Source organism: Papilio polytes, unplaced genomic scaffold (genome assembly GCF_000836215.1).
Source record: "Papilio polytes unplaced genomic scaffold, Ppol_1.0 DF821067.1, whole genome shotgun sequence".
In the NCBI taxonomy this organism is placed as follows: Eukaryota; Metazoa; Arthropoda; class Insecta; order Lepidoptera; family Papilionidae; genus Papilio; species Papilio polytes.
Genome location: NW_013528137.1, coordinates 117,409 through 142,169, shown reverse-complemented (window position 1 = coordinate 142,169; position 24,761 = coordinate 117,409). Strand labels below are relative to the sequence as shown.

General features: G+C 31.8%; 3 protein-coding genes across 4 annotated transcripts in view; 1 reads left to right on the top strand and 2 right to left on the bottom strand.

Moving 5' to 3' along the window:
* Positions 1 to 10,255, bottom strand: part of LOC106109644 — a 70,454-nt gene extending 60,199 nt beyond the window's left edge. The window contains exon 1 of the mRNA XM_013291228.1: positions 9,765 to 10,255. The gene's annotated coding sequence lies outside the window, so the exon portion shown is untranslated. The remainder of the gene's footprint in view (positions 1 to 9,764) is intronic.
* An 857-nt stretch (positions 10,256 to 11,112) lies between these two features.
* LOC106109793 (activating transcription factor 7-interacting protein 2) lies at positions 11,113 to 18,727 on the bottom strand. 2 transcript variants are annotated; one of them, XM_013291405.1, is made up of 4 exons: positions 18,538 to 18,727; positions 13,434 to 15,010; positions 12,269 to 13,201; positions 11,113 to 12,185 (listed from the first exon to the last, which is right to left on the bottom strand). In XM_013291405.1, exons 2-4 carry the CDS (start codon positions 14,968 to 14,970, stop codon positions 11,719 to 11,721), a joined length of 2,937 nt encoding a protein of 978 aa, XP_013146859.1. In that variant the 5' UTR covers positions 14,971 to 15,010; positions 18,538 to 18,727; the 3' UTR covers positions 11,113 to 11,718. The 2 variants fall into 2 exon arrangements, with proteins under 2 accessions (XP_013146859.1, XP_013146858.1); XM_013291404.1 differs by lacking the exon at positions 18,538 to 18,727 and adding an exon at positions 16,305 to 16,793.
* Positions 18,728 to 20,203: 1,476 nt separating this feature from the next.
* Positions 20,204 to 23,237, top strand: LOC106109794 (transcription elongation factor, mitochondrial). Its single transcript, XM_013291407.1, has 7 exons — positions 20,204 to 20,398; positions 20,468 to 20,607; positions 20,675 to 20,888; positions 21,386 to 21,538; positions 21,969 to 22,147; positions 22,589 to 22,654; positions 22,924 to 23,237. The coding sequence occupies exons 1-7, from the start codon at positions 20,369 to 20,371 to the stop codon at positions 23,183 to 23,185; spliced, it is 1,044 nt and encodes a 347-aa protein (XP_013146861.1). The 5' UTR covers positions 20,204 to 20,368; the 3' UTR covers positions 23,186 to 23,237.
* Positions 23,238 to 24,761: the final 1,524 nt, after the last annotated feature.

Here is a 24,761-nt window from a genome sequence, read left to right as displayed (position 1 = left end):
GAAAATTATATACAGCATACTAAACAATCTAATTCTATATTCTTAAGCACACAAGACAAGTCTTCATGTCACATATGTTATATCGAGATGCATTATTAAAATTCTCTACATGCCGCAACAGAACAATATCTGAGTCATTCCAGATAATCTAAGCAACTATAAAGTACTACGCTTTGTTATTTTGAAGTACAGATCTATGATATAAGCGCCTAATAAAAAGTATTAGCATAATATTTAGTTTCCTTAAATTACATTCTGTTTTGTGTAAAGAATCAATTTTCAACAATCCCTTAAAATATGGGGTGCAAACCTTTGAGTAAAAGACGGAGGAGGAGACGCACATAAAGAGGACATTTCCCCTTCATATGCGTATCCTCCACCGTCAAATCCACTTTTCCTTTCCATCCTTTCCTCTTAATAAAAGGGTGGAAAGGGAAAGCGACCAAGTTGTATTTCACCAGGCGAGCAGAGCCATTCGTGCAAAGATGTTAAAGCGGGCTCTATCAGTGTTAAAATCAATGATCCGTGTAAAGAATCCATTTTCAACAAGCCCTAAGCCCACACCTTTGAATAAACTTTCGCACGACTGTTATGCGATTGACGATTGTCAATTGTTTCGCAGCCCATTCATCTGTTTAGTTGTACGACTAAAAATTGAATAGTGTGCGCACCTCCAAATAAGGTCATTGGAATTACAGTGCGACTAAACAGTTGTCCGATAGTTTACTCAAAGGTGTGCGCTGTCACTGATTTGAATTATAGTGTAGTTGTATAATAATAACAGCTTACGAAACACAACACAATGATTTAATGGCCCTTGGCTACGGTGTTGTAATGTCATATGCTACTAATGACAACTTTCCCATAAGGTACAGTCATAGAAATCCGCGGTGTTCCACTTTAGAAAAAATTGCTTTGTTCATTGCAATTAGACAAATCCCGCCTTTTCCTACAAGTAACCAATCAGACAGCAGTGAGTGCAAACGAAGGGATAATATTGAAAAGAAACCGTGAATCACTAACCGAACTTTATTCGTACAGACCAGACATTTAACAAACATATAGACTATACAAAGTGAACAAAAATTTCTTCACCGGTACTTTCTATGGTAATATGTTACTTGTCAAATTAATTGTACTGGTTTTTGTTCTGCGTCGTCGTTTTAAAATATTCCAACGATTGTAGCCTTTAAAGTGGGACACCGTCAGTTTCCCCGATTGTACCTTATCTGATTATAGTACCCACAGTACCATATGGTATGTTTAGTAACATTAACACTTTAAATGGCACTACAAATTATGCTTACTAATATGAACGTCTGTGGCACTAGTGTTCAAAACTATGACCATATTTATTTATTTATTCAATACTTTTGCACATATACAACAAAGCTTAAATTAAATAACTAATATTAGATTTGCACAAGGGCGGCCTTATCGCTAAGAGCGATTTCTTCCAGGCAACCTAGTGGGACACGAGAAGCAAGACAACACACACAAGGGTATTTAATAGATACTAGCTGTTCGCGTGCGGCTTCATCCGCATGAAATTATACATTTATTGTTTGCATTTGTCAAATTCTCAATTGCAAATGTTAAAATACCAATTACTTTACTATGGCAATCTTGCTTTCTTGATGTTGGCACCAACTTATGGTCTCTTTCCCACATTAGGGTTTTTGTCCGAAATATTTACCTCCTAAGTTTAATGGCGTGAAAAAAAGCATTATTCAAAAATATGCTGTAATTGCTGACATCTTAGGCAACAAAGAAGTGTGTGTTTACGCTTTATTATAATAGTATAGATATAACACAAACATCCATATTTGTAATTCAAACAATTCAAAACATTAATAGTATTCAAGTAAATAATAATAATTGACTATTAATGTAATAAAGAATGCAATGGTGCATGATCTCATATTTCGCGAGAAATATGCATTAATTTATTTATGATTCATCGATAAAAATCTAAATAGATTGCCGATTTCCAAACCTGAATCATCGCTTAGTTTAATTGCCGTAATAACCAATTAACGTAAAATAGAAATAAACCAAATAATGTTACTAATATTATAAATGCGAAAGTTTAGATGGATGGATGGATGGATGGATGGATGGATGGATGGATGGATGGATGGATGGATAGATAGATGTTTGTTAGAGTTTGTAGCCTAAAAGGCTGAACGGATTTCGATGAAATTTGGCATAGATGTAGAGGATACTCTGGAAGAACACATAGGCTACTCACATTTGTGTTTTTTAAATCCGCGCGGACGGAGTCGCGAGCGAAAGCTAGTAACAAATAAAAGAGGACTAAACATAACATACATTTTTTCACTTTATCTGAACAAAACTTATTAGCATAATTCAAATCTTTGAAAATGTATTATTACCGTTTCATAACGGTAATACGGTAGAATAACCGTAAATCTTTAAGAGAATACATATTATTTGAATTCACAAAGTATTTCGCGCGACCTTTGCTTATTGTAATGGCGCGTAATAACTTCCTTGTCAAAATAACACGTGCTTTGATCAACACAAAACATGTTTTTATTACCTCGTATTATAAACATACAAAACTACATATGCAATTTTCCGCTGCATTTTTCGGATATAAATACAGCTATCAATAATAAGAGAATAAAAACAAAACCGTGTGTTTCCATTGCCTAAAGAGTCGTGTAAAAACAATGAGGATACTGTGTTTTTATCAGTGTTAGTAAGAAATAATAGTTAGTAATATATCATATCTCAACTGCTCCCTGTATCATAAACTGAAGCATGTAATAGTAGTTAAGGGGGGGGGGGGCTAAAAACCAGCGCGGCCTTCAGTGACAAGCTGGGAGCCGCATCAGCTAAGTCTTCTCCTTTTGGACAAGAATTTATCTTTATTTTTTTCCAGTAATATGATTGGTAAGTTGTGTTCTTTTTTTTTGGTCAATAAATAGTGTTTTCATTTATTTTAAAATGCGATATTTTCCCTAACAGATTTAAGATTAACAGATAAAATATTAACTACATAAAAATTATCTAAAAAGTGATGACAGATACAGCAAATTTGTAATAAAGCCTTTATAAGAATTTTAACTTCATTTATGTCTGCAAATTACGATGTGCGACTAAGTTTATGATAAAAATATACAAAATTTACTTGCGAGCTTACCATTATGAAGGTAATAAGTTGTCTCCTCTACCCTGCAAAGAAATAAATTTACCTTAATGTCGCTCTAAATTACTTAAAGCCATTAGCATTAACCAATCAGGTTTTTATTACAAGGACTAACAGGTATGGAATATTCACGCTAGATAAAAATATAAACAGAGACTGCTCTCTAAATGATTTTTCTATAAAAGATAAAAAAAAACCGTCAGCAAATTATTTGAAGACTAGAATTAAAATCTTGTACTACAGATAAATTTAATTTCATTTGTCATATTATAAACTAGATGTTCCCATGCGACTTCATCCGCAAAAAAATTATAAAAATTTCGTTTTTTTGTTAATATTTGTTAAATTATCAATTGCAAATGTCAAAATGACATGACATGATGTCAAACCATGGCAACCTTGCTTCCTTGATGTTGGTAAAAACTTATGGTCTCTTTCCCACATTAGGGTTTTTATCCAAAATATTTACTTCTAAGTTTAATGGCGTTAAAATATGTAGCCTAAAGCGTAACGTAAGTGTATGGCTTTTTATTTAAGAAAAAAATTATTAAAAAAAATGCTGTAATTGCTGACATCATAGGCAAAAAAGAAGTGTGTGTTTACGCTTTATTATAATAGTATAGATTAGTGTAAAATAAAATTAGAGTACATGAATATTTTATTCAAACACAAAGACGAGAAATTACTGTGCAACTTTAATACGAACCGGGTGTTGGGACTTTCGTCTCGGACGTCGATATTTTATTTTTCTCCCGAGGTTAACCTCATTTCTGCAAAGAGCTGGCTGGAAGCGAGCTGACGTTTATAGCCTTTTTTGAATTTGTTTTTTTTTTTTAATCGAGCAAAAGTTAAATCGCGTAAATATCCGCGTTCTTTTTTGCTTTAAATGCATAAAGGGAAAAAACAAAATAAAAAAGAAATTATAAACATTCTATATTATCACTTGTACGAGTATTTGAGATGAAATAAAAGATTAATAAAATCCATTAACAATTGTATCTATTATTATCAGGGTACTTATCAAGAATATTCGTGAGAACGTATAATAACCTCATCGGGTTTGCATTAGTTTTGTGCAGCGCCGACCTTAGCATAAAGAACAGCAAACCTGCAAATAATTTTTGTCGATGATATTACGAAGACGTTCTCGCAACTGGCGCAAATATTCATAATTAGCTGTACCCATGCGACTTTATCCGCATAAAATTATAAAAATTTCATTTTATTGTTAACATTTGTCAAATTATCAATTGTAAATATCAAAACGACATGACACTATGTCAAACCATGGCAACCTCGCTTCCTTGATGTAGGCAACAACTTATGGTCTCTTTCCCACATTAGGGTTTTTATCCAAAATATTTACATCTAAGTTTAACGTCATGAAAATAAATAGCCTAAAGCGTGACGTAAGTGTAGGGCTTTTTATTAAAAAAATAATTATTCGAAAATATGCTGTGATTGCTGACGTCTTAGGCAACAAAGAAGTGTGTGTTTACGCTTTATTATGATAGTATAGGGTATAGATAACCCTCAGTATATCCAATATGTTACATAGCGGTTCCCACAAACGTAAACGATGTGAAATAAAAATCGCAGACAGTACCATTAGCCGATTGGTCTCACAGCGAACGTTGACCGATACTACTCTATATTTAACATTTTCACCTACATTCGATTCCGTACAACGACACTGAAATTATGAGGTCGTTGGTTTCATCTGGATTTAATAATATTCTAGTATTAATGTTATTTAAAAGCACAGTATTCGGATTATCTAACTATAGACATACATGACAGACCTAAGTCTCATTTCTTCTTGGAAAATAGAGAGGTCGAGATTCGCCATTGAACTATCGTAAACCATATTCTAGCATTAGCCTAGAAATTGTTTACATTCATTTGTAATAAAAAAAATCTTTAGTACACAAAGTACATATATGTTGTCTATACTAATATAGCTAGCTTTTGCTCGCTACTTCGTCTGTATGAAGTTAAAAAAATAATAAAAAATATAGCCTATGTTACTCACTAATAACGTATCTTTCCGATGGTGAAAGGATTTTTGAAATCGACCCAGTAGTTTTAGAGTTATTTCATTACACATTACATTCATTACATTTGTTTGCAAAATCATTACAATTTAATAAAAAAGTATTTAAGATTGTTAAACGATAACATTACTTTAATTAAAATATTAGGTAAATAAAAATTATAAACAAAAGTATGATTTTATACGTTTAGAAAAGTGGTAATTTCCATACTAAATAATTAGTGGACATTTACCATGGTAATAGACGCCAAATTCGGAAAAACCAGATACCTGGGCGGGGACTTTACTCCACGACATAAGGGCTCAATAAATTTTATATCTAATCTACATCTATCTAACTACAATCCATCTATTCCCTAGTTTGACTATAAACATAGTGGTTTGAATCAACATAGCACATCTTAAGTATTAGCTTTTTCCCTAAACTCAGTTCGCGTGGAATTAAAATAAAACCTTAGTAAATAACCAATGTATTTCTTTGTTCTCCATATGTGGCAAATTTCATCTAGATCCGTATGTTCTGTAGATATCTAACAAACATCCATCCATCTAAACTTTTAATATTAGTAAGACATGTTACAATACATTGCTGTTTGAAGCATTCATATCATAAATCACGTATTATCACTTATAATTATACCTATTTAATTATTTATCTATATTTCTTATCTTAATTTGCATTCGAATTATGACATTGATTTTGTTTAGTACGTTATCTTATACTAAAATAATAATACTTTTGTTTTAACTGAAATGTTTAGTTATTCTATAAATTTGTTTTCTGTTTGCGAAACAAAAACGATAATACATCAATTAGATAGTATTCTCTCCCTTGATTACATTCTTTATACGTGATTAATGCCGTGGTCCAGATACATCTTAATTATTAATAGTTCCTCGAAATTAGTAATAATAAAATAAAGCCTATGTTACTCACAGATAAATTTCCTTTCTAATTGTGAAAGAATTGTTAAAATCCTACCAGTGGTTTTTGAGTTATTTCAATACATACAAAAATACAAATCTTTCCTCTTTGTAATATTAGTATAGATAAAAGTACCGAACTTTAGAAAATGTACTGCTCGAAAAAAACATATTTTACTAATAAGCAACTGCATTTTCCTATAGACATAACCTTTTCCTCCTCGACTATAGTCGGTCAAATACTCAAACGACATTTTAATACAATACATAACAGCGTTTTAAATGACAAATCTGTGTTTAATCGTCTGACAGATTATAAACTGCGGTTACGAATGAAAGAGAACATTTCGTTTCAGAATTCCTATTGTACACAATCTTATTTAAATGACGTTTTGGCGAACACTCACGAGTTGTCAGCAATAATTAGTCGACACGGTGCCTCAGTTGGCGGACGTCGGTAAAGACAAAGGTCGAGAGTAGTTAAATATAAATTGAATAACGCAATATTTGTTGTTCTATACCTGTCCGAATAATCGTAGGTTTCCACCGACGTTAAAGTTTTGGAGTGTTTGTTTTTACAAAGATTATAGAAAAGACTGATCTTACATCCATCCAATTTTAAACTTCCCGCCATTTTTCTTTCTTTATACTAATACTAGCTGTACTCGCGACTTCACCCGCGTAAATTTAAAAATTAATAAAAAATATATGATAAGCTTATGTTACTCACTGGTAACGTAGCTTTTTAATGGTGAAAGAATTTATAAAATCGGGCTAGTAATTTTTTAATTTCAATACATACGAAAATCCAAAAATACAAATCTTTCCTCTTTATAATATTTGTATAGATCATTAAAGCAAAAGTATGGATGGATGTATGGATGGTTGGATCTTGATTAAATCTGGCACAGATATAGAACATAATCGGGAAGAACTGACAGGCTTTTTTAAACTTCGCGGACAAAACTAACTAACTAACTTATTATGCAAATGAAAATTCAGATGAATTTAAGTTTTATTTTATTAATTTATGTCTTCCGATACATAATACGTCAATGTCGAACTCTAAAAACCGAAAAAAATGAGTAATGTATTAGTAACATAGTATCGCATTTCAAGAGGTAAACTTTATCGTGGGTTGGGCGAAAGTGATCAGGAGTAGGCGCTATCGGAGTGAAAGTGTGCATCGGAAAGTCGCTGCCCCGCTCCAACGGCTAGCTTCACGTGTCCTTTCGCATTTGCTCTTGGACCAGTTGTGTTTTGTCCCTCTTAAACATCATACATGTGAGTGAGATGGGGAACAATCACACCTAAACATCGAAACGAACTAAAACTTTGGGATTAATTGAATCAGCCTTGACCTATATCTAAAGCCTATCAAAACTGAATCTTTGAAACGTCAAATCTCGTCTTTTACGCTAGTCGCTGGATGAATGATAAATCAATGAGAACAAAATAATTTAATCTTGTACGCTTAAGAGCGCGCGGACATCTTTGACAAAACTATCGCACAACTATTTAGTTTACTTTGATTTTTGATGACCTTATATGAAGTTGCATACACTACTCGATTTTAGTTGTGCAAACAAATACCTGTCCCACCACTGGATGATAGAGTCTCAGATAGCTTAAAAATAATGTTACTAATAGATAAGGTAATAAAAACTGATATCTCCATCACATATTTTAGATGTTAGATTATTATCAGACAATTTACAATTTTGTGTGAATGGCCCTATAAGTTTAATTATCTACGAATCAATCACACAATGGTTGTGTTCACAAATAAAATATAAAAAACATCAAGAACTTATTAATCTTGGTACAGATTATATAGAGTTATCTATATCAACTTTTTATAAGCCAAATGCAATATATTTGGAAAACAAACGACAGATAACAGCCAACCTTCAGATGTTTTTTACATCCACAATGTTGATGTAATCATCTAAAAAAACAATTGAATCAATTAATTATTTAAAAAAAATCAGCTGTCTCATAGATACAAGTATTTTGACTATTTTGTATTTCATTTATTTATCTATGGATATTTACATATTTAGAAACATGTCTCTCACTAATAAACGATAACTAAAATTAATATAAATACATATTTATGTGGGGCATCAGCAATATATTTTTTTTCATACTTTGAAGTCCAAGTTGAAGTTTAATGAAATTTTTGCATTCTATACTTTGTATGATGTACCCTTCTGTCGCAATTTAAAGCTAAAAATTATATTTCTTTGTAGGTTTGAATAAATTAGTACAATTTGCAATGAAGATGTGTTGACAAGATGCAGCAATAAATCAAAGGAAGTGTTAAGTAATAAACAATAACAATATTATATAATAACAAGCAAAATTATTGACATTATGATGATACAAAAGCCGATATTTGAAGAATGCAAGTCAACATTTTCATTAACAATATTCAGTTATCTAGCTTTAGACTTGTAATCTTTTATATAATTTAATAAGTTAATTTTAATAAGTTAATTGTAGTTTTTTTATTAAAATATGGACCCTATGTTGATAAACATTCTCTTTGGAATAATGGAAGTATTTTTATTACTAAGTCCCTTGATCCTTGTTTTAAAGCCCCCTTGATCATCCACTGACAAACCATGAATGCTTAAACATTCTTTTCAAACGGTTTCTACTATTATCATTATAACTTGGTAACTCTTGTTTTCATTGACAAATGTGAGTACATACAAGTAGCACAGTCAATTATAACTGTCATCACATATTGACAGCTTCTCACCCATTGTCTTTTTTTAGTTTGAACAAAGAAACAAATTTAAAAACAGATATTACTATATAAAAAACCTGCAATATGCAAAACTTTGTTACTAATAATGTTTATTTCTTTTCATAATATTTCCTAACAAACAACTGAAGAGATATTAAAGGGTTAAAAAGTCTATGTTGTCCATTTTCCAGAATTTGTTTACGAATTATTCTTTGACAAAGGTAATAAAATGTCTAACATCTGGAACTGGATGGTGGCCACTGGAACTTTTTTTTATTATAAAATTGTAACTGGCCAGTGTTTTGTCTAATAGATTTATATTGTTAACACAATTGACAAGGCTAGTTTAACTATATATTTATTTTAATATTGTACATCTAAGTGTCTATTTGGTTTACTATTAAAGATAATGACATATTTAATTATTGATAACTGGTTCAAATGGATGTAGATAGCATTTTTGTTTGTCAATGTTATTACCAATTAATGTCATCACATTTTATAACACAATTATAAACAACTGACATGTATGCAATAAAACTTAATATTTGAAGCTTATATACTTTACATAAAGTAGACAGTGTTTATATCTAATAGAGCAGAATAAACCTACTGTATGTAAAAGATATTTTATAAAGATGGCTACATTATTAATTGTATATGGTTGTATATTTTTTTTCGGTATAAAAATACTATCTAAGGTTAACAGTGTTGACTTCAGATATACTTAATAAATAAAATTCGCTAATTGGATGGATTTATTACCGTAAAAATATTTTATTCATAATTCACAAAATGTTTTACTAGTACTGATAAATAAATTCTAGAAAGTTGTTAGTAATCCGATTAACACTCACCAGCCGAAAGACAGCACCGGAGAAACACGTATAAAGCATCAGCATGGCTCGAAATCGAAACACAAAACGCGAGCGATATCACAATTTACATTCACATACAATCGAGTCGATACTAATGACCACGTTCACAATACACGTATTATTTATAACACTATAGACCGATTAACAAATTGTGGCTGTAAACAATAACCACCGCACAATATAGCAAATGTTTTTCACCAATTGTACACAAATAAGACACCTCCGTGGTAACTACTTGCGAAACGATAATGTTGTCAATCTACGTCAAATTATCGAAATTGTTTTGTTATACGAATTTCATTTCACAATAATAACAGTAGAATATTTAACAAACATTTTTATTACTTTAAATGATGACAAGGACTATCCACTAAGATATTAAGTTGTGCCCTAAAAGAGCAATTCGCAATAAGATGAACTAAACACGATCCATCTTAACACGAGTCAACAGAAAACTGGATCTGGTAAATGGACGGAGTTGCCAACTAAAAATTCCCGCAATAAGATGACATAAGACGAGTGACAGTTCCAGTGATACCCTTTAAATTTACCAGAGCAAAGACGTTTTAAGCTTTGGTGTAAATTATTGGTATTTTTTTTCGTTTGGTTTTATTTTCTGAGATAATTATCCCTTTAACACTTCTGTGAATAACTTAACAAAAATATTAAAGACAATTGTAACAAATTAAAGCTTGCATAGTACAACAAAGCACCAAAGTAGAAAGATGCAGTCTTATAGACCGACAAGGATATTTGACCCGTTGGGCTAAATATATCATTATACTAACGCTAACGCCCCTATTCAAGACAAATAAGTGTTAAAAGATCCTTTATACTAAAGCTGTCACAACATATCTGTATTTCTATGAAATTTTCCTTGCTCATCTAGGTTTTAAAAATATTATGACAGAAGTTATCGCGATAACAGTGCTCCTCTCACACTATAGGTTGACCAAGATACTTATAGGCCTTACTTGACATCATCGATTTTAACATCATTATGAAGGGATCTCTTTAAAAACATCGATTAATATTTACACACATGAGCATTTAATAGTTTTTTATTTTATTAAAAAATCTGTATTTCAATAGATAATTTCGTACATTTTCGATAAAAGCGCAAGATCGTAAATCGTACTTATACATACTTACACAGATGTATGTATTTTTTTTAAACCGCGACATCATGATTTTTCTAACTCTAAAAAAAAAATACTATTTTTTTTCCATTTCGGTTTGATCACAAAGCACTTATATACTATGCACATTTTTATAAAGGTTGTAAAAACATGGGGCAAAAATAATTACACGAAATATGACTTCATTGAATGTATATTTTTTTAAGATGCAATAAAAGGTTAACAAATGAAGAACTAAGGAACATCGTATTATGCTAACATTTAAGACTGATTGATGAACATGCTAAACCTAGACGACTTTTGAATTTACAATAAGAACTGAGACAATTTTATTTTCTATATAAAATAAATGACACTTAACATTATATTTACAAGTAGTGTATGTCTATGACCTTCACTTAAAAAAAATTAAAATAATCACCGTCAAAATACTATTGCCTCTGAAATGTATTTAGATGTAATAAAATAAAATACTTCGCATATGGTTAAAAACAGCTGTTGTCAAAAGTATTCTTGGCCTTGCTAAAACAGTCAATAAATAATGGTACTAATAATAGACACTCGAGATATTTTACCCGGCGCGCATAATTGTAACTAAATTATAATAGCTCACTAGCGCCATTTTCTATGTGCATGGAAGTTTTACATATTTTCAGATAAACCTATAGAAGTGCCTTCTCACCGGACTATAAATCCTTGTTTGACTATTCTAGTATATTGATAGACATATTTCTACTAATCTGTCCAAGCAGATATTGTGATTCTATTAAAAGCAATACTCAACGTAATCAGTCTTATATTTTGTTAAGAAGAAGTATACTCGCGGGTAAACTAAATGGCCCATAACGCGATTTTATATCTACAGCTCTAACCGCAAAGTAATACTTATACCCTGCTAAGAATTGAGTTAACGTGCATGCCATAGGTAACGGTAGAGCTTTCACGTCGCCGATTTTTTTCCATATAGCCGTACTTGGTGGGCAATTCGTTTCGTGATAAGCGAACAGTTGATAGCTAATAATTTCTTCGTAACTATCTTCATCATAGCCATCAATTTTCCATGAGATGACAATTCCATTTTCGACCTTGGAGAGCTTTAAGTCCGGCGCCGGTGGTAATGCTTTCCAACTAGTTGGTTGATATTGTTTGACGGCATCGGGAAGTGGCGCGGGATGTCTCCCTGTGGACACTGGTCGGTTCATTCGTATAGTATTCGCCTGCACTTTATTCACATTATTTGATAGGATTTTAGGCCTTAAACCTGAAAAAAAAATATCAGAATAGAATTATTTTGGCACAATTTTTTTTTAATGCACAATGAACATTTAATTTTAGTATACTAACCTGGGCTAGGAGGAACCGTTTTTAAGACGACTGTCTGCTCTGGTCTAACATTTTGTGATTGAGGACCACTTATTGGAATGTACACTTTCCTGGGACTAGTCATGGGTGGTACAAACTGAGGTCTCTGAGGTAATAAATTCTGTGCCGGTACCAATCTTACCCCTGTAGCGGGAGAACTCTTTGAAGTTGCAGTTACCTTCAAAGGAGGCTCGTCATCTGTCAAGTCTACTGTTTCTGATTGCACTCTAGATCTTTTTTCTGGCTTTTGTACAGGGGATGAATTTCTTACACCGTTTACCGGAGTAACCTGCGGAAACTTTCCAGGAACGGAGGTATTGGATGCCGGAGCAGGGCTCGTTTTGTTAGTATTAGCAGCCGGAACTAGTCTTGGTACTGGAATTGACTGGTTTTTATTCTTTTGTAATTTTTGAACACTTGGGTTACGGTTTGTTTTATCTATGGGCGAAGGTTGATTTGGCTTTGCACTTGCTTTAATGATTTGCGGGTTCTTCTTTTTGGCATTGGGCTTATCTGTCATCAGGACTTGCATACCTACTGAGCGAGTTATTTTTAATGGAGCTAATGCAGTACCGACAGATTTTTTTTGTTCGTCATTTACGGAGTTTACAGCTAATTGTAGCACATTATTTTGTTTAGATAACAAGAGAATCTCATTTTCATATTCCTTAACAGTGTCTGCCATTTTTTCAATCAGTGTTTTTAGGTGTGACAAATTACATCTATCCATAACGCTCTCCACAATTTTCAAACTACAAAATTCTTCTAATTCTTCTCGTGTCATATCTGCTAACTTTTTTTTGCAATTATTTAGAAAGTCAAATGACAATAAAGGTTTTGAAGTACTGCATTCATTCGAGTCATTTGTTATGCTATCCAATCCTTTCTCTAAATTGTGGTCAACTCCTTCAGAACCTGGAACGAAAATATTTTACATAAAACAAAAATGCGAAAATGCAATAACTATTTTACAATAATTTTTTAATGGTAAAATGTGAAAAGGAAAGTGGCAAATCAAATAACATTTTGTGTACAAGTATTTTTTTACATTAGTTCTTGTTTTCTGATCGATTGGGATTTCGAACAATTTTTCTAAGTTAAAATAAAATTTCTTATGACTAACTAAATAAATAATAAATAAACGTACCTGTTTCGTGTTGTGTATCCATTATATCATCTTTGCTTGTAGTGGTACTCATATCACACGTTTCCGGAATGAATTTGTCTGCCTGATTACTGATGGTTTTTGCATCTTCTTTAGCAGTCGTGTCCTCATCTATTAACATAACATCATCATCATCTACGAGACTGATGCACTGCTTGTCAACATTAATCGTTTCATTTTTAGAAGTGCCCTGAACCTCTTCTTCATCGTCAGAAAGTAAATCTAAAATATTAGTTAATTTAGATACCAGCGACGATTCTTTTTGTTCTTTGACTACATTACTTTCAACATTTTCGTTTTGCCCCTTAACATTTTGCGTCTCTGTATCATTTAGTTTTTCGTCTTCTATTTCAATAGCACTATTTTCAGCCGAGACTACACTTTCTTCCGTTATTTTGCTTTCTTTCGTATTATCTTCAGTCTTAGAAATGTTTTCTGAAGTGGAATCCATTAATTCGCATTCTTTCGCCTCACCTTCAGCCTTGGAAGTGCTTTCTGAAGTAGAATCCGTTAATTCGCTATCTTTCGTAGTAATGTCAGCCTTAGAAATGCTTTCTGAAGTAGAATCCGTTAATTCGCTTTCTTTCGCATTACCCTCAGCTTTGAAAGTGCTTTCTGAAGTAGAAATCGTTATTTCGCTTTCTTTCTTACTATTGTCAGTCTTAAAAGTGTTTTCTAAAGTAGAATCCGCTACGATTTCTGAATGTGTTGATTTATTCTCGTCGTTGTCTATTTTAGGCGAAATAGGAAATACAGTATTTTGAGATTCCGTGACATCTTTTAAGGAACGATCCTTTTTTTCATCGGGTTTATTAGGAACTTCATCAATAATATTGTCAAAAATTAAACTTTCAGTGTCCGGATTTTTTGTATCATTATTTGTTTGTTTAGCTTCAGCTTTTTCAGTAAGTTCGGTTTCAAGTAAAGATACTGTATTCTCCGTGCTGTCGGTTTTACTAGCATTAGCTGTGTCCTCATGATTATTTATGCTATTGTCACCATTTATGTCATCTTTCAGTTCAGCTTTAGGAATGACGTTTGGCTTTTGTTCACTTATATCGTTGTCACACTTTTCTGATGTATCAGTTTCGACTACATTCTCTTGTGTACTATGATTTTTTAATTTATTTTGTGACTCCGGTTCTTGTGATTGAATAATTGAATCATCATTATTTTCAATGTCCTCAGGTTTCTTTAGTTTACTTGTATCACATTTTGGGCTATGATCTTTGCTCTCACAATCGTCTCTTGAAGGTTCATCAGATGTGCTTTTTTCATTTTCTACACTTTCCGCTTTACTTGATGTGGTGTCTTTCGCAATTTTGTTATTAAGTTGTAATTGTTTTAACTCATCATTGTTTTCTGCTATAACACTTGTAACATCTTTTACAATATCGCCGCTTTTTTTGACGTCGTGAGAAAAAAAATCATCTACATTGTTAATGATCATTTCGTCTTTATCTGTTGACATTTTAAATTCTACGTCTATAGGTGCTCCAGTATCCAGAGTTAATTGCATCGTACGATAATTATAATCACATCTCCAATATTTGATTTACCTGAAATTAAAAAAAAAAACAATGTAGCAGTCGATGTCTTTAAAGATAAAATCCTGTATTTTGATACTTTATTTGCTCTTCACACGTATTATAGATTCAATTCATTGCTATTTTGCTGTCAAAACATATTATTACCATGGCAACCGGTATTATAATGAAGGTTATATTTTTGTGCCCCTTGGGAATAGTTAATTTCTAGATCAATGTATAGCTCATACGTGTTTCTGTACTCAGACAACGTAAACGTGATGAGCAAACCATCTGTTTTTTACATAAAAATAAAATAATAACAAAATAAAGGCGACAAGTAACTTTACATTCAAATATAAAATTAACGTCAAGGTCACCAACATTTTTCTTTACAAAATGTTTAGATGCTGCGGAAACGAAAAAAAGTTAAATCTTACTTTTTTTCTGAACTTTGTACTTCGAAACCAACACTTAAATAATAAAACCGCCTTTGACTCATTTTTTTAATATGGCAATTATTATAACTGTAAAAAAACAAACGTCAAAAATTTTGCATTTTTTTCGGCAGTTTGTAGACAAATGTTAAAATACCACATATTTTTAAAAATAGTTGTTATCATGAATTGTTCATAATAATAGATAGATATAATGCAAGAATAAAGTTAATTGTTAAAAATAAATCACAAGTTGAATATCACGAGCTGCAAAAAAGCAAATACAAATGTGAGGTAACAGCGGCTAAAACAAAATGGCCGTCGGAACGGTTATTGAGTGGACTACCGGAATAAATTCTCATCGGTGTAGAGCTGCACCGCTGGACAGTGAAGAGAACGCGATGACTTCGCGACGGAGTGGAATACTGATTCTCGTCGTGTCGGACGCTTGGTGATTAGCCGAAGAGCGAAAGAGATAGACGCATACGCCGACTGTTACGTCTTTACAGGGGTGAAGGTGGAAACCGGAGCGTTATCGAACGACAGAAATAAAGACCAGGCCAAGACAAGTAACTTCGGTTGTTGGTGAACATCAGCTAGATGCAATATCTACGTTTCAGCGGTTACAAGCTAGAATCTCAGCCATGAAACTAGAAATCGGGACCCAGGTTTAAAAAAAATAACAGGTGAGTAAAATAGACATGTCATAAATGTTGATTTATGTCACAGTGGGCAATAAGAACGATGTCCAATTTGCCATTACAAAAAAATACATTCAAAACAAAAAAAAATCAAATCTAAATTAATAAACCAAAAAAACTTAAATTTTTGTTGTAATATTTAAAAGTAATCTATGATTTTTCAAAAAACCACTAATTTTATAAACCTACCTATGCGTCATTGACAAGAGAATCCAGAAGTAAAAGAGTGATTAAGAAGTTCAATCTTCACACGAAACAAGCGGTCCCAGTCACGGTTATAACAGCACTGACATAAGCAGAACGAGTGAGAAGAAAATGGCGGACGAACGAACGTGACGAAACGAGCTATGTTTGAACAGAGCAACGAATATTAAGAGAGTTCATTGGGGAACCAGTTATCGTGCGTATTTAGGAGGAAAGAAGACCGGTTACGACAGCGGCGGCATGTGCGACAGAGACGGAACATATAGAAAATATGCAATGACATGTTGTGTCTGATATATTCATTGGTCTGTGCGCAGTGCGCAGTAAAGTACATCATGTAGCATCACATTTCGACAGCAGTCTCGTTCTCCTGCGTTCTACTGTTGTAATTGTTTATAGTCAAAACTTCCGAAATTCCCGCGTACGGACATATATTAATCCTATATGAACTGTCGTGTAATATGAGTATTTAAAATAAATTTGATAATTAAAAATAAGGACTATTATTATTATTAATAAATCTAAAGCATCTATATATCTTCTATCTATAATAAAATTATAGATAGAAAAATTGATTTGATTTTAATTTTAAAAATGTAGGTTATGGAATTTATGCGACGTTGCCAGTTTTACGCGAGACGCCTTTTGAGTCGAGTAGGCCACTGACATTTTGCCGATTTTATCCGAACTTAGCCGACCTCGCTAGGAGAACCGAGCAATCAGACATGTTACTGGTTGATCTACGTCATGATGATGTCTAAAATAGACTTTTGTATACGATTTTGGATCTACAGAAGACCTGGCAGACCTGTGGATTAGTGTGTGTGGCAGACCTGTGAATAGTTAGAAGAATTCTTTGATAGATTTTAATCATGTAAATGTGGTGGCCCTACAAGGATCCAATTCTGTACTATGGAAATAATAAAACCAGAAAAGAAATTAAAAATCATGTAGACATAACATCGATAAGAATAAAGGGATAGTTTGAGATGACAAAAAATCAATGTAAGGGATAAAGAATAGAAACGACGCTATAGTTCAGTTCGAACAAACAACAAGAAAGTTAAATTAACTTTTATCAAGGTGTTTGACAAACAAAAATGTATATGAAAAATGGTAGTTCTACAATATTATAGATTTAAGTAGATCCTTTATCAAGGATTTCTTGTATCCAAGTTAACTATCTGAATGAGACATTTTGGAATGTCATCATAGAAACGCAGAAAGAAGTCAATGTGACCGAATGACGCAAATGTCCAACGATTCAAGATGGCGCCCAGGCGAATACGAGAAAGACAACAAATATGATAATTATAAAGACAGCGAAATCATATCAAAGTTCAAATTAGATGTAGGTTCCAGACCTTTAGTTGATAGCATTTCTATTAATCTAAAATACTTCTATATGCTCATAATATTTAATTATAATTCTATATCATGTCCAATTAACATGTAGTTAACGACATGAAGTTATTTGTAGACCTATAAATAGATTTACTGTGCATTACGCAGGTTATCAAAACTTAAATACTTCTCATTTCGATTATGCACATGGTATCACAATGGGAGAAGTTTAGTAGTGCGGCTCAACACTAAAAGTGCTTGATAAACCTGCCCTCTGCTATACGCGCATACACACGCACGTTCGTGTTCATACACAAACACAAGGCCATACACAGTTCTAACGTTTTAATGCTGTGCGCACAAACACATTGACTTCTGTGTATTTGTTACTTCAAAGTCAAAAGTTCATCGAAATTTGATTTAGCACGTTGCAATATTGGTGATGATATATACATTGCGTTATCGTTTTATAATTGCAAGCCATAAAATATATTCATAATATAATAACAGCAATGTCCGCTATAAAATGCGATGTTGCCATACTGTCCGTAAAGAAGCGGCACACATATACAAAGCACATTTACATATACATTTGAAAGTTACGTGTACGGTGATTATTTTGGTTCTTTATCAATTTTAAAGTGTAAATACAAATAACTACAAATAACTACTATAAAAACTAAATATGTTCAATAATACAACATTTTTTTTTAGTTTTTCCTAGTGAGATAGTAAAATCATTAGATAAGGTCTACTGATGAAGACCTTATCGTAGATGATGATGAATATCAGAAACATTAAATGTGTGGGTAGGCTGAAATTAAGTAATATAAAAGAGAGAAAAATACATTAATGATCATTGATAAAATCTTACCAATATGGCGACACTGAACATCTGGAAGTGAGTAGTGAATTTGCAGCGTATGTAGACCGCAAAGAAGCTGCTCTTACTGGAGTGAGTAATCGAATGGTTGTTTACTCAAACCCTGGCCGTATCGTGCAGCGCCATTTTGTCGTAGCTTCTTCCACGAGTTGAAGCGAGATAGCGATATTACTCTTCCCACTAGCATCAATGAACTAATTGGAACTGAACTGCGGTTCTTTATTAACTCCCTACTCTTCTTTCGTACTGATTATTGTATTATCTATTGATTATCAATATTAACATTGTACAAAATTAACTACCTATAATAGCGATTTTGATATTATAAAATTGACTGCGGTGTTCCTAAAATTCATTATGATTTAGAATCTTTTATGACCTGATTTAAACGGTCCATTCTTAGTGTGAATTAAGTCAGCCTATACTTGTACGTTGCATGAGACAGCAAAGCCCTATCTTAATTGTGGCGGTAAACAATCTTAAGAAGAAATGGAAGACAACTGCAGACTTATTTTATTATAGGTATACCTAGCAGAGGACTTAATTATTGTTTTACGTATCTATCAAATAAATCAAACGACGGCTTTAGTAACGTTAGTCTTTGCTACGTATTAGGTATATTTTATTCTGTAATTACAGTGACCACCTATATTCTAACCTAAAATTTCTACCTGATGTGTGATACAGATCTTTGGTATCTTTATGCCTCGAAGTGTTTCTCAAACCAACCGCGCGATGGCAGTGTTTTTAATTGTCAAATGCCATTTATTAAATCTTCTCTTAAAAAATGTTTTCTGTATATAAAACAGAATAATTCGTTTTGTTCATTAATTTTTCCTTTTCTATCAGCACAAACACCAAATGTTTCTTAATCAGATCTTAGTTATAATCATGGAATAGGTGCTACATTTCAATTTTACGATAAAAATAAAAACTATTTTTCCTAGATATTCTAATTATAAAGTAGTTTAAGTTTCATGTATATACTTAAAACAAAAATATTATTGAAGAAGGGAAGCAAGAGTGGTTCAGTAAAATCAGAGATTTAAAGTATAGGTACTTCAAATTGCTGTTGATATCTATTACAATGTTCACAGATGTGTTGGCTTCCAGAACTTTAGACCAAGGAGTATAATTAAAAAAGGTAAGTTCCCCTTTCTAGCCCTCCTTAGAGAATATGAACGTTGAAATATAAGTGATGCGGTGAATAAGACCTCAATTTGAATTTAACAAATCTTTTAACATCACAAAATATATATTCCATATCGCAACTAAAACCATTTTTTCCGTAAACAACTCAAACCGTCTGTTTTTGACAATGTCCCACGCATATTGTCTGAGAGTATTTATTAATCGTTCTTACATTATTTTTTAACACATATGTGAAAATCGGCTTTGTGAAAATAAGTAAACTTAGGTGTATTTACCAACTTTAGTGCGTGATAGCATGTATCAACCAGCTATGAGAGCTCAGTCTACTAGGAAACTTAATGAAGACATTTCATCATTCCATGTACATAGTTTTCTTGTTTTCACTTTGTTACAAAAAATATTTTTTGCAAAAAGTTTTATGGTGCCATTTAATTGGGATTTGCCATCCCTAGTCTTTGTCAACTATTGTCACAAGTTTCAATGTCAGTCTGCCTCTGCTATTGTCAGTCTTCTATTGTCAATGTCAATTTAATACAAGCAAGTTCAAAATATAATAAAATGCTAACTAACAATGTTAATTTACGGTTGATGTAATAGCATTTAATTGTTGTTTAAATTGAAAGTTAAATTAAAATACGTTTAATGTTTAAAACTACATAAAAGCTCAATAATGTTAAGTTCCATGAATAAGAAGTTTTTGGTTAGTGTTCTATTTACAACATCGGTTATACATTTTTCTAAATGTATTCCAATAAGGATTTTGTTTTAGGTATCTTTCTGTAAAACATATCGGAGCGTGTCTTCAACAAAGTGCTGCTTTACCTCAGAAACAGAATACAAGTATTCTGATAGCGAAAGATTAAAAATCTTACAGACTATTAATAGTAGTGATTCTGAAATATTATCTAGGTAATACTAAAACTATGAAGTTTGATTTTTATTTTGTTAAAATTATAGCAAATTTAATTCTTTTTAGGTATGATGTTGCAAAGTCTAGGATAAGAAAACTGTCTGAATGGATGAAAATATATGGACAACTGAATGATATATCTGATTTGGAGAAAATTGATGGTTTTACTGAAAAAACAGTAAAGAAATTCTACAAGAGTATACTGGATGGACCAAAGAAAGTAGTGAACAAGATTAAAGGACAAATTTTACATCCAGCATTGTCTGAAATTGTTAGACAGGTAATTTAACTACTAGCTGTTTCCGAGTGGTTTCTTCTATCCATTGTTAATTATTTATATTTTATTAATATTTTATTTTATTGTGCACATTTCTTAAATTTTCCATTTGCAAATGTCAAAATTACAATAAAGGCCTTTGCTTTTGGATAACAATTAGCATAACCATGTCAATAATGCTTTTATTGCTAATGGCTTGTACTTTTTTTTCTTTTCCTGTATAACATTTTTTCCTATTTATCCACCCCCAAAATTAAATACTGTGAAATTATAGAGACTATAGCATGTTATAAGTGTAGTGCTTTTTATTGATAAAAGGGATTATAAAAAAATCTACATAACAAAGAAGTGTGTGTTTACAATTTATTAAATTAGTATAGAAGAAAAGATGTGGTAAATGTTAATTTTACAAGAATGACCTGACTATTTCATTTTTGCTTGAATCTTTTAGGTGATATGTTTCCTAATATTTTTTCATTCATTATATACATTGTCTTAAGAACTGCAGATCGGTGCTGTCAGTGTATGTGTCAGTAAACTCTGTGTGCTGGACTCTCATTGAAAGAGCAAACTATGAACTTCTCCAATGGAAGTACCACGGTATTGAATATCCTGAAGGCAAGAGGCTGCAGATCAATGAAATATTGGATATTGTAAGTTCTATTTTTAATTCATAGTTTTGTTCATTGCTTTTTATTTGTTTTCTTCATATTGATTTGAAAAGTGTTATAGCATTTCAAACTTTCTTACTTTTAACTACTCTAAATTTTTAGAATGTTATCTAGTTTTTATAATGTTGAAGACAGTATATTGGTATATCTTATTTTTATTATTTAGTAAATTTCTTTAAAATTATACTAATATTATAAATGCCAAAGTTTATATGGTTCAATGTTTGTTAAAATTTGTCTCCGGCATGGCTCAACAGTTCTTGATGAAATTTGGCATAGATGTAGAACATAAGTTTTTTTTTTAACACTGTACACAGTCACAGACAAAGGCTAATAGAAAATAATTTTAAATACTTTTGTAACATATTTCAATGCTTTAAGTCTTATTTAAATTCATATTTTTATGTTTTAGGCATATCAAATATCCACAAAGTTACCGGTAGCTGATATTTATGTGATGAAATCAGAATCAACCAGTCTCCGAGCAGCGGGCAGTGATCCCAACAACCCAAAAGTCCTTACTGTCAATTTACAGAAGGCTCAAATGATCGCCATGATGATTGCTCTGATAAATACTAAAAATGTAGACAGGTAAGAATATATTTTATACAACGTGATTTTATGTATTTTATGTGCCGAATGGCCTGGTGCAATACAACAACCATAAACACTTTTCTTATATGGAAAAAATGGGAAGGGAAATGGATTTGATGGTGGAGATATAGGAAGGGGAAATGTGCAGTTTATGTGCGTCTTCTTAACCCTTGATTAAGGATAGACACCGCATCTGCAATTGCGAATATCGATGGGCAGCGTGCGCTTCGCTTTCTTGGCGAATTAAGGTGGTGGTCGGTCGTTTGCCACCTCACCTTATTATATAAAATATGTATTTAGTGACTGTCATACTGTACAGTTTGTGTTGATTGTATTTTATTTAGTAACAAATTAGAATTATTTGAAGTTTTATGGAACTTTATAACAAGTAAAAGTCTTGTTCGTTATTACCTAAATTCAGAATTATTTATTTTTCAGGTCTGATGACGAGAATGTTAAACTAAATCAAAAAATATATTTTCTGAGATCAACATTACCATACAGGTATATTTTTATATTTTTTCCACATATTAATAACATTTTAAGTACACTGCCATCTATTAGTTTTTCTATGAATCTAATAGCTAGATGGCGCTTTAAATTAAAGATTTACCCATAGATGGCGCTGTTCAAGCAATAAGTAAAAATAGTCGTAGATTGCGCTTGTATGAATTGAAGAGAAAAATAGATGGCGCTTTTATAATCAAATAGTTGTAGTTTAGTTTTAAAACCATAGATGTCGCTATATTAAAGAGTAAATATTTTTTTTACAGATTGTATGGAACATTGGTGGGGGGCGAAAGAGTTTCAACGGATCAAACAGTAGAAATGCTATTAGAAAAATCGAAGAATATTTGTCCCAATAATTCTCATGTACATGTCGGTGATAATTTAATTTCGATGTTTCATTCACAAAAAGAATTAGAAAAAGACATGTTGGGACATTCTTTGTTACTAGGACTTACTTTTATGGATATCTGTATTTATCTGAACCAAAGAAGTATAGCTAAATTGTCAAGAAATGGCGAAACGTGATCATAGAATCTTAATGTAGACTTGAAAATGTAAATAAAATTGTTTTAGCTGTTACTTGCTTTTTCTTTCCTGAACCCTTTATTTTAATAGAAAAAAAAACAATTAAGATTGTAGCAACGTGATTTTGAGCAGTGTGATGTCGTTTAGTGGAGACATGAATTATTTTATTAAATACTAACTTTCGCCCGCGGGTCCGTGTAGGTTTTGACGCAGGATCTGAACATTTATGACACATCTTACTAATATCATAAATGCGAGTGTTTAGACGGTTTGATGGATGTTTGTTATATTTGGCATAGATGGTGTGGAAGAACACATAGGCTACTTTTTTTTTTAATACGCGTACGGAATCGTTGTCAAAACTTAGTTAAAATTATAAATGCGCAAGTTTAGATCGATGGATGGTTGTTAGAGTTTGTAGCTAAACTACTGAATCGATCTCGATGAAATTTGGCATAGATGTAGAGCATAGTCTAGAAGACCAAATGGGCTACCTGCTGTGGTTATATTTAAATTCACTCTGACGGAGTCGCGGGAGAAACCTAGTGTGATAAAAGGAAGAAAGAAACCATCAAATAAAACTGCTTTGTATTGCTTCAGTTGGACTAAAAAGTGTTTATTTGATAAAATACAACGAGCTTACTTTTTACAACATTTTACTTCTATTAATGACAAAAAAACAAACAAAACCCTTAATACAATAATAATAATATACATAAATACGATGGTATAACTTCAAACGTATTATACGTAACTAATATAAATGCAAATCTAGGCAAGATCGTTACAATTCAAGTAAAATATAAGACAAATAATAATAAAAAACTAAACATAATTATTTTTAAAAGTTACAAGAAAATTCTAATGCAAAAATTCCCTATAGATCACACATACATTTTTGACCTAACCAAAGTCGAATTTTGTATTTAATACTGATATCATTTTGGAAGAACTAGAAAGTATATTTACAATATCATTTTTAATTTTTACTCATAAATGCCAACGATACAATTTTTTCGCCTGGATCTGTGACCATATCGCAACCAACTGCTTTTTTTCCATTAAAAATAAACATAACTCTATGGAAAACTGAAATTAAATCTGTTTTGAACTGTTGTGTGTAAAAAGTTCGATCTTGTATTCTGGGATTGTCTAAAATCAATTTCATATAGTCTATTTCGGTGTCTCTGTTTGTAAGAAAATATACTCTATTGTAACATGTGGACAGAGACTGCGGAGAATCACTTCCTAGTAGTCGAAACTAAAAAGTTTGTTAAACAACTATATTTTACATATCGCGAATCTAACATTTGGGAATCGTTAAAATTGAAATAGAACCACATTGCTTTGTTAACTTTAACTTTGACAGTTATAGAAATTATTATTTTAAAGTATTTGCAACAAATAATTTGTTTTGTATTCAATTAAAAAAAAAACATAGAGATCCATCTTTCGATCAGAAGACATTTATATTGTTTTAATTTGTGTCTACTTCATCAAGAGTGGTTTAAAATATTACTTTAAAAAAATTGTTTTCAATTATCTAGGTAACAGTAAATATTTTTCAACTAATTAA

Coding starts and splice junctions, on each gene's coding strand:
- LOC106109793 (XM_013291405.1), bottom strand. CDS start 14,970: ATGCAATTAACTCTGGATACTGGAGCACCTATAGACGTAGAATTTAAA. Junction 13,202..13,433: donor GGATACACAACACGAAACAG/GTACGTTTATTT, acceptor TTTTCGTTCCAG/GTTCTGAAGGAGTTGACCAC. Junction 12,186..12,268: donor AACGGTTCCTCCTAGCCCAG/GTTAGTATACTA, acceptor TTTTTTTTTCAG/GTTTAAGGCCTAAAATCCTA.
- LOC106109794 (XM_013291407.1), top strand. CDS start 20,369: ATGTTAAGTTCCATGAATAAGAAGTTTTTG. Junction 22,148..22,588: donor AATACTAAAAATGTAGACAG/GTAAGAATATAT, acceptor TTTATTTTTCAG/GTCTGATGACGAGAATGTTA. Junction 22,655..22,923: donor AGATCAACATTACCATACAG/GTATATTTTTAT, acceptor TTTTTTTTACAG/ATTGTATGGAACATTGGTGG.